The sequence below is a fragment of the Nerophis ophidion genome, linkage group LG03, assembly GCF_033978795.1.
Source record: "Nerophis ophidion isolate RoL-2023_Sa linkage group LG03, RoL_Noph_v1.0, whole genome shotgun sequence".
Taxonomy (NCBI): domain Eukaryota; kingdom Metazoa; phylum Chordata; class Actinopteri; order Syngnathiformes; family Syngnathidae; genus Nerophis; species Nerophis ophidion.
Window position 1 is genome coordinate 78,327,746 of NC_084613.1, and position 10,742 is coordinate 78,338,487.

The 10,742-nt window shown below is 43.4% G+C and overlaps 1 protein-coding gene across 4 annotated transcripts in view; it reads right to left on the reverse strand.

Moving 5' to 3' along the window:
• The window catches only part of hs6st1a (heparan sulfate 6-O-sulfotransferase 1a), a 259,620-nt gene extending 253,767 nt beyond the window's left edge, over positions 1-5,853 (reverse strand). For all 4 annotated transcript variants that reach the window (XR_009806231.1, XR_009806230.1, XR_009806229.1 and 1 more), the window contains exon 1: positions 4,968-5,853. Coding sequence is in view for 1 of the 4 variants with exons in the window: in XM_061896141.1 (XP_061752125.1) it covers positions 4,968-5,467 (500 nt within the window). In the remaining 3 variants the exon portion in view is untranslated. The remainder of the gene's footprint in view (positions 1-4,967) is intronic.
• Positions 5,854-10,742: the final 4,889 nt, after the last annotated feature.

Here is a 10,742-nt window from a genome sequence, read left to right on the forward strand (position 1 = left end):
TTAAGTAAGACCAACATTTCTGGAGTATAATAGGTCTCTTATTCTTTGTAATAACACTGTTATTCTGAAGCTAACTGTGGAGGGGGCGTGGCCTGTGGGCCTGCAGTGAACTGGGGTGTGCCAGGACCGGCGTCTAAATCAGCGACAGGTGCGTGGACGGCCCACCTGGGCCTTGTTATCTAATCACCTGTCGCTCTGTTATAAGCAGCAGCCAGGAGGAGAGACGGGGTTGGGGCTGGAGCCAGAGCGCGAGCGAAAACGAAAGAGAAAAATACAATTGCTGTAAAGCAACTGAGGGACTTATTGAAAAATAAAACAATATTGTAACCCTGAAATAGGCTCTTATGTCGGTGCTTGGTGGTCTGAAGAACCCCCAGGAGGGCAAGCCCCTCACTAACCAATAATAAATAAATAACTTCTTACCATTAACGCAACTTCTTTAACAGGTGCGGTAGAAACGGATGGATGGCTTAAAAATGCATGAGAATGTTTTATATGTTGAACATTATTTTTAACACTGTGATTACAAGTGGAATTATTCATTATTTATCATGTTAAGCAATGTCAGCTCAGATCTATCCGAGAGCCAGATGCAGTCTTCAAAAGAGCCACATCTGGCTCCCGAGCCATAGGTTCCCTACCCCTGCCCTAGGGGACCGAAAGCAATGGATGTCGACATGATACAAATATTCTTTGTTGTCCCAAAGTTGTACATTTCTCAAAAGGAGGGGAAAAAAAGCTTGTATTTTGCAACTATTTAGGGATGAATTCCCGATGACAAACAGATATTTTGTAACACTGCTCTAAGCAAAACAATGAAAGCCATGAGATTTATGCCCAGCAGGTAAATAAATTACCTGCTAGTTACCAAATAATCTGAATACTTGTAAGCTTCTTTTGTGGACTAAAACAGAACACACAGTTTTGGGGCGGTATAGCTCGATCGGTAGAGCGGTCGTGCCAGCAACTTGAGGGTTCCAGGTACGATCCCCGCTTCCGCCATCCTAGTCACTGCCGTCGTACCCTTGGGCAAGACGCTTTACCCACCTGCTCCCAGTGCCACCCACACTGGTTTAAATGTAACTTAGATATGCACAGCATAGGACACATAGCAAGAGTGGTCCACCAATATCACAGTCAAAATGAAAGCTTGTTCCCATAGGCACCATAAACTGTTAATAATGTTTAGACAAAAGTGTATATTATATATACTATTATATATATTGTATTTATATAGGTGTGTGTGTGTGTGTGTGTGTGTGTGTGTGTGTGTGTGTGTGTGTGTGTGTGTGTGTGTATTTTGGGTATATGCATGTGTGTATGTATGTGATTGTGTGTGTGTGTGTGTGTATATATGTATATATATATATATGTATATGTATATATGTATATATATATATATGTATATATATATATGTATATATATATATATACATTGTATATATGTGTGTGTACATATGTATATATGTAAGTGTGTGTGAATTTAAATGTATTATATATAGACAATATATAGCAGCAACCACTGAATTGAATTATATTATGAGCATTTAAGTCTCACCTTAAAACTCATCTGTAAACTCTAGCCTTTAAATAGACCTCCTTTTTAGACCAGTTGATCTGCCGCTTCTTTTCTTTCTCCTCTGTCCCCCCCTCCCCCGATGACCATGGATGAAGTACTGGCTGTCCAGAGTCGAGACCCAGGATGGACCGCTCGTCGGGACCCAGGATGGACCGCTCGCCTGTATTGGTTGGGGACATCTCTACGCTGCTGATCCGCCTCCACTTGAGATGGTTTCCTGTGGACGGGACTCTCGCTGCTGTCTTGCATCCGCTTGAACTGAACTCTCGCGGCTGTGTTGGAGCCACTATGGATTGAACTTTCACAGTATCATGTTAGACCCGCTCGACATCCATTGCTTTCGGTCCCCTAGAGGGGGGGGGTTGCCCACATCTGAGGTCCTCTCCAAGGTTTCTCATAGTCAGCATTGTCACTGGCGTCCCACTGAATGTGAATTCTCCCTGCCCACTGGGTGTGAGTTTTCCTTGCCCTTTTGTGGGTTCTTCCGAGGATGTTGTAGTCGTAATGATTTGTGCAGTCCTTTGAGACATTTGTGATTTGGGGCTATATAAATAAACATTGATTGATTGATTGATTGATTATATATATTATTGTATTATATATTGTATATATATATTGTATATGTATAGGGGTGGGACCTAATAAGTTTACTTCTTCCCACTCCCTTTTGAGCCAATCTTGTAATGTTTTCAATGTAGGTGTAAAAATAATGTATCTATATATTTATTTTGTATTTTATGTCATTCTCTTGTTTTGTTTGCATGGCTCAAAATAAACCCATTCATTCATTCATTCATTCACTATGTCAGTGGTTCTTAACCTGGGTTCGATCGAACCCTAGGGGTTCGGCGGAGCCTCGACCGCGCAGGTCAAGACACACCTGACTCATCGTTTAAATAAAAACTTGTCCCTATCCGCGTATTATGGATGCCACCAAACAATGTTCCCTCCAATTTTCCATCTGATTTGCAAGTATGTAATTTGTTGTGAGTTCATGCACTGTGTTGTTGTTTTTTTTTTAACAAGGTGATGTTCATGCACGGTTCATTTTGTGCACCAATAAGAAAAACATATAACTTTGTCTTGAATTTGAAAAAAAAAATGTATATTAGGGTTGGGCGATAAAACAATAACAATATATATCGCGATAGACATGTGATCGATATCGATAGAAAATGGGGTCGATAGAATGTTCGATCATTTCACTGAGTTCTGTTAGAAATAAATAGTAAGAAACGCAGAGCCGGAACCGCACGGCATTCTGGGGGGTGTAGGCAAAGGAAGGGTATTAGCCTCTCGACCTATCACGGCCGAGCCTGAACCGCAAGGCATTCTGGGAAACGCTAATAGGAAAAAAAAAAGCAACGATTGATTGATACTTTTATTAGTAGATTGCACAGTACAGTACATGTTCCGTACAATTGACCGCTAAATGGTAACACCCCAATAAGTTTTTCTACTTGTTAATCAACGAAACGGGAATATGAGTGCGGCAGCACGAGAGGGAATTGTAAATAAAAAAGGGAAACGTCACGTCACCAGTTTGGCAGTATTTTGGATTTTTTTAAGTCCGATACGAATCAGAGTAATACTGTCTGCAAACAATATTTGCACATCGATCAGTATTTTCATTTATTTGACTGTTTTTCTTAATGCTGACCTCGTTCTAAAGGTTAAAGGTTATATTTAAAATACAATTATTTAAACTCAGCCTTTTTTCTCCTGGTTTTTATTTAGAATAGTTTTTTTTATTTTTTTTTAATCAATAATTATCGATATCGACTGATATGAAACACTTATATCGTGATACATTTTTGTATTAATGTACATATGTTTTACTAAAGAAGGGTTCGATGAATGCACATATGAAACTGGTGGGGTTGGGTACCTCCAACGAGGTTAAGAACCACTGGACTATGTAAAGCGCTTTGAGTCACGAGAGAAAAGCGCTATAGAAATACAATTCACTGGTGTACACATGGACAACAAGCTGAATGGGTCAAAACACGCTGAGGCCCTCTACTTCCTCAGGAGGCTAGGATCCTGTACAAAGATGTTGAAGATGTTTTACGAGTCGGTGGCGGCGAGCGCTTTCTTGTACGCCGCGGCTTGCTGGGGCAGCGGGCTGAGAGTGAGGGACGCAAACAGACTGGACAAGTTGGTAGAGAAGGCCAGTAATGTGGTGGGAGTGGAGCTGGACTCTCTGGCGGTGGTGTCAGAAAGAAGAAGTCTAACAAAACTCCTAACCATTATGGACAACCCCCCCCACCCACTACTCTCGGACCTTGCGGAGAGAATGAGCACGTTCAGTGGAAGGCTCAGACCCCCTAAATGCGACACGGAACGACACAGGAGGTCCTTTATACCGACATCCATCAGACTGTATAATATATATATATTCCTTGACTGCACTTAAATGTAGAATATATGTAGAATATATTCATACTATTCATATATTACACTATTCATATATTATATACTCCTCTCTGAGCTGCCACCTTATCGTGGTAAAGGAGTTTGCGTGTCCCAATGATCCTAGGAGCTATGTTGTCCGAGTATCTCCCAAGGCAAACAGGTCTTAGGTGAGGGATCAGACAAAGAGCAGCTCGAAGACCTTTATGAAGAAGACAAATCGTGGACCCAGATTTCCCTCGCCCGGACGCTGGTCACCGGGCCCCCCCTCTAGGACACGATGGCGAGCGCCCTCCAATGAGCTCACCACCCATAGCAGGGGCCATAGAGGGGGGAAGGGGAAGGGAATTATATTTATATAGCGCTTTTTCTCCAGTGACTCAAAGCGCTTTACATAGTGAAACCCAATATCTATTTTTTTTTTTTACATTTAAACCAGTGTGGGTGGCACTGGGAGCAGGTGGGTAATGTGTCTTGCCCAAGGACACAACGGCAGTGACAAGGATGGCGGAAGCGGGGACCGAACCTGCAACCCTCAAGTCGCTGGCACGGCCGCTCTACCAACCAAGCTGTAGAGGTCGGGTGCATTGTGAGCTGGGTGGGCGCTTGGCGGTCCGATCCTTGGCTACAGTAGCTAGCTCTTCTAACCGGTAAGAGGCCACGGGGAAGACCCAGGACACGTTGGGAAGACTATGTCTCCCCGGCTGGCCTGGGAACGCCTCGGGATCCCCCGGGAAGAGCTGGACGAAGTGGCTGGGGAGAGGGAAGTCTGGGCTTCCCTGCTTAGGCTGCTGGCCCCGCGACCCGACCTCGGATAAGTGGAAGAAGATGGATGGATGGATATATATTATATATATGTATTATTTATTATTATTATTGTCTATTGTGAGCGAACTGTGGTGCTGATTTTCCCCCAGGGATCAATAAAGTACTTTTTATTCTAATTCATTAGTAGCAGCAGAGTTGAAGGTCTTACCTTAGATTCTTCTGCTTACTCTCCTTCTTGTTGAGGACCCCCGGCACGCAATTGGTGAGCTCGGTCCAGTCGGCGTGCAAGCCGCAGCTCCAGCCGGTGGAGAACCGGGAGAAGAGCCACGTCTCCTTGCGGTTGGGTCGGTAGCAGGTACACTTCTTCTGGCCCGGTCTGCAGTCGCAGGGGACCTCCAGGCGGACATTCTGCACCAGGTGCCGACCGAAGGTAGTCCCGCCGGTCTTCTGGATGTGCAGGAACACGATCACGTCCTCCCCTTTGATTTGGAAATCGATGGTCCTCTCCAGGTCTCTCACCGGGAAGAAGTACTTCTTGACGTAGTGGGGGTCCGGAGTGGGGAAGATGTCCCCCTCGTCCTCCTCCGAGAAGTAGCCGTGCGGGGATCCCAAATTGATGACCCCGGGCGCCACGTACTGATAGAGAATCAGCATGAAACACACAGATCCGACCACGATCAACAAGAATTTGCTGCTCCTCTCGACCATGTTCTCGCCCAGTTGCGGCGCCCGCAGAACGCTACCATTTCCCGGTCACCGCGCCAGCAAGGAGCGGGGCGCTCGGCTTCTTCATGCCCGCAGGCAAACGCCCGCCCGCCCGCCCGCCTGCCCAGCAGATAGCGTCGCTTTCCCGGTGCTCAGTTGGAGCTCGCACGGCGTCGAAGGAGCGTCCGGGGAAGTTGTCTCATAAGCGGGGCGGCGTGTGAAAGACGCATTGTAACTCAAAGGGGAGCTCGCCCCACTTCGCCTCTCTCACGCAGCTCCGACTGGCGACCCTCCCCCGGGTTATTTGACTTTGCCTGGCCGGCCCGCACAACAGGCTCGCCGCATCGCCATGGAGCTGAGTTCCCCGGATGGAGGCGCACGCTTCCAGCCTTTTTCAACGTCTCTCGACCACTCCTCGCTCTCTCACTCTTTAATTCATTGGTTCACATGCAACGACCGCCCCTTTTTTGACGTCGCCAACCTGCAAAGACACATTAACGGCACACTGAGCTCTCCCACAACCAATAAATTAACATTATAACATTATACTGTATTCCCAGCGCTATCTATTCCAGGGGTGTCAAACATACGGCCCGTGGGCAGGTTTTGTCCGGCCCGCGTGAAGAATTTGCCAAATATAAAAATGAGCTGCTTTTTTTTTGTAACAAAATAAATCCATCCATCCGTCCATCTTCTTCCGCTTATCCGAGGTCGGGTCGCGGGGGCAACAGCCTAAGCAGGGAAACCCAGACTTCCCTTTCCCCAGCCACTTCGTCTAGCTCTTCCCGGGGGATCCCGAGGCGTTCCCAGGCCAGCCGGGAGACATAGTCTTCCCAACGTGTCCTGGGTCTTCCCCGTGGCCTCCTACCGGTTGGACGTGCCCTAAACACCTCCCTAGGGAGGCGTTCGGGTGGCATCCTGACCAGATGCCCGAACCACCTCATCTGGCTCCTCTCGATGTGGAGGAGCAGCGGCTTTACTTTGAGTTCCTCCCGGATGGCAGAGCTTCTCACCCTATCTCTAAGGGAGAGATCCGCCACACGGCGGAGGAAACTAATTTCGGCCGCTTGTACCCGTGATCTTATCCTTTCGGTCATGACCCAAAGCTCATGACCATAGGTGAGGATGGGAACGTAGATCGACCGGTAAATTGAGAGCTTTGCCTTCCGGCTCAGCTCCTTCTTCACCACAACGGATCGATACAACGTCCGCATTACTGAAGACGCCGCACCGATCCGCCTGTCGATCTCACGATCCACTCTTCCCTCACTCGTGAACAAGACTCCTAGGTACTTGAACTCCTCCACTTGGGGCAGGGTCTCCTCCCCAACCCGGAGATGGCACTCCACCCTTTTACAGGGCGAGAACCATGGACTCGGACTTGGAGGTGCTGATTCTCATTCCGGATCAGGCCCGTGGACAGCCAAATATTAAAATGAGCTGCTTTTTTTTTTGTAACGAAATAAACTGCTGTTTTAAATATGTCCACTGGATGTCACAATAGCAATTCTGTTAGGCAAGCACGGTATACAATAAAGGGTGACTGTGGATCCTCCTCCTCGATCCACATGAGACCTAAAACCTGCCGTTTTATGTCTTCTGCTTCGAACACATCGTCATTTGGCTCCCTCGTTGCCCCAAAATGTCTCTGTCAAACACAAAAAAAGTGAATTTAACCCTTTTGAATAGTTTTTACCTTCATTCCCAGAAAGGCTGTGACTTAAAGGCCTACTGAAACCCACTACTACCGACCACACAGTCTGATAGTTTTTATATCAATGATGAAATATTAACATTGCAACACATGCCAATACGGCCTTTTTAGTTTACTAAATTACAATTTTAAATTTCCCGCAGAGTTTCCTGTTGAAAACGTCGTGTAATGATGACGTGTATGCAGGCCGTCACGGGTTTTTATGAAGTATGAGCGCTGTCGTCTGCTTCAACGGCATAATTATACAGTTTTTTGGACATCTGTGTTGCTGAATCTTTTGCAATTTGTTCAATTAATATTGGAGAAGTCACAGTAGAAAGATGGAGTTGGGAAGCTTTAGCCTTTAGCCACATAAACACACGGGGATTCCTTGGTTAAAATTCACGGAGGTGAAACTTTTTTATGGATCACTTGTCAACCAGCAGGTTTCGGTGAGAAAATTGTGGTTAAAAAGTCAGTTCTTACCGGAGAAAAGCTGAGCTTGTGCCGTCCATGAAGCTGCCGTCAACTCCCCTGAGAGACTTTCTTGTCAACAGACCCGTGGAGACACCCTTCCGACTATCAGGTACTATTAAACTCACTAAAACACTAGCAACACAATAGGGATTTCCCAGAATTAACCTAGTAAATGTGTCTAAAAACATCCGAATCCATCCCAATGCAATCTGATTTCTTTTATTTATTATTTTCTAGTCCGTCGCTATCAATATCCTCAAACACAAATCTTTCATCCTCGCTCAAATTAATGGCGAAATTGTCGTTTTCTCGATCCGAATAACACTTTTTATTGGAGGCTCCCATTATAAAACAATGTGAATATGTGAGGAGCCATCAATATGTGACGTCATCGTCTGCGACTTCTGGTAGAGGCAGGGCTTTTTTCTTAGGACAGAAAGTCTCAAACTTTATCGTGGATGTTCTCTACTAAATCCTTTCAGCAAAAATATGGCAATATCGCGAAATGATCAAGTATGACACATAAAATGGACCTGCTATCCCCGTTTAAATAAGAACATCTCATTTTAGTAGGGCTTAAACTCTCCCACAACCAATAAATTAACATTATAACATTTCCATACTGTATTCCCAGCATTATCTATTCCAAGGGTGTCAAACGTACGGCCCGTGGGCCGGTTCAGGCCCGTGGACAGGTTTTATCCGGCCCGCGTGAAGAACTTGCCAAATATTAAAATGAGCTGCTTTTTTTTTTGTAACAAAATAAACTGCTGTTTTAAATGTGTCCACTGGATGTCACAATAGCAATTCTGTTAGGCAAGCACGGTTTATAGCGGGGCCAAGCAAGAGGTATACAATAGAGAAGGGGTGACCAACGCAGTGCCCGCGGGCACCAGGTAGCCCGTAAGGACCAGATGAGTCGCCCGCTGGCCTGTTCTAAAAATAGCTCAAATAGCAGCACTTACCAGTGAGCTGCCTCTATTTTTAAACATTTTTTTATGTACTAGCAAGCTGGTCTTGCTTTGCTCGACATTTTTAATTCCAAGAGAGACAAAACTCAAATAGAATTTGAAAATCCAAGGAAATATTTTAAATAAATTCATTTATTTTTTTACTTTGCTTCTTATAACTTTCAGAAAGACCATTTTAGAGAAGAAATACAACCTTAAAAATGATTTTAGGATTTTTAAACACATATACATTTTTACCTTTTAAATTCCTTCCTCTTCTTTCATGACATTTTAAATCAATGCTGAAGTAACATTTTTTTTTATTGTAAAGAATAATGAATACATTTCAATTTAAGTCTTCATTTTAGCTTCTGTTTTTTCGACGAAGAATATTTGTGAAATATTTATTCAAACTTATTAGGATTAAAATTCAAAAAAATATTCTGGCAAATATAGAAAATCTGTAGAAACAAATTTAAATTATATTTCAAAGTCTTTTAATTTTCTTTTAAAATTTTTGTTCTGGAAAATCTAGAAGAAATAATGATTTGTCTTTGTTAGAAACATAGCTTGGTCCAATTTGTTATATATTCTAACAAAGTGCAGATTGGATTTTAACCTATTTAAATAAAACATAGTCATCAAAAATATATATTTATTATTATTAAGTGGTTCTTAACCTTGTTTGAGGTACCGAACCCCACCAGTTTCATAAGCACATTCACTGAACCCTTCTTTAAGTGAAAAATAAAATGTTTTTGTTTTTTTTCAAATTCAAGACAGAGTTATATGTTTGTGGTAACACTTTAGTATGGGGAACATATTTTAAGTTTCAAAGACTTAATTCAAAAGGGTTAAGGTTAGGGCCAGGTTTAGAGGGTTAGGGTTATAATATATAGACCCGCTCGACATCCATTGCTTTCGGTCCCCTAGAGGGGGGGGGGGTTGCCCACATCTGAGGTCCTCTCCAAGGTTTCTCATAGTCAGCATTGTCACTGGCGTCCCACTGGATGTGAATTCTCCCTGCCCACTGGGTGTGAGTTTTCCTTGCCCTTTTGTGGGTTCTTCCGAGGATGTCATAGTCGTAATGGTTTGTACAGTCCTTTGAGACATTTGTGATTTAGGGCTATATAAATAAACATTGATTGATTGATTGATTGATTGATTGATAATAAGGCCATGCCGAATAAGGCATTAATAAGTACTTAATAATGACTAGTTAAGAGCCAATATGTTACCAATTTTGCATGTTAATAAGCAACTAATTAATGGTAAATATGTTACCAATACTTAAGTGTCACCATGTTTTTTTTTACTGGTGCACAAAATGAACCGTGCATGAACATCACCTTGTTCAAAGAACAACACCAACACAGTGCATAAACTCACAACAAAATAAACACCTGCAAATCAGTGTGACTTCTGCTGTTGCCGTATCCGTAATAACATTGAGTCGGGTGTGTTTTGACCTCCGCCGAACCCCTGAGGCCGACTCACCGAACCCCTAGGGTTCGATCGAACCCAGGTTAAGAACCACTGCTCTACACAGTTCAGACACTAGACAACGGCGCATTATTATGATTATTGATTTGGAAAAACATTTTTTCGACCAAATAGGTGAAGTTTCATAATTTCCCACGGCACACCAGACAATATGTCACGTGTGGTTGAAAATCCCTGGCATAGTTTATCTTGTTATATTTTGGGTAACACTTTAGTGTGGGGAACATATTCACCATTAGTAGTTGTTTATTTACCTGCAAATTAGTAACATATTGGCTCTTAATTACTCAATATTAAGTACTTATTAAAGGGGAACATTATCACGATTTCAAAAGGGTTAAAAACAATAAAAATCAGTTCCCAGTGGCTTGTTGTATTTTTTGAAGTTTTTTTCAAAATTTTACCGGTCTCGGAATATTCCTAAATAAAGCTTTAAAGTGCCTTATTTTCGCTATTTTCGAAACCACTGGCCATTTCCCTGTGATGTCACATAGTGCTGCTAAAGTAAACAAACAATGGGAATACCACAGAAAGATATAGTGACATTAGCTGGGATTCAAACTCGGATTTCAGCGATTTAAGCGATTCAACAGATTACGCGTGTAGTGAAACAGATGGTTGGAGTATGAAAATATTGAAGAAGAAACTGAAGCTA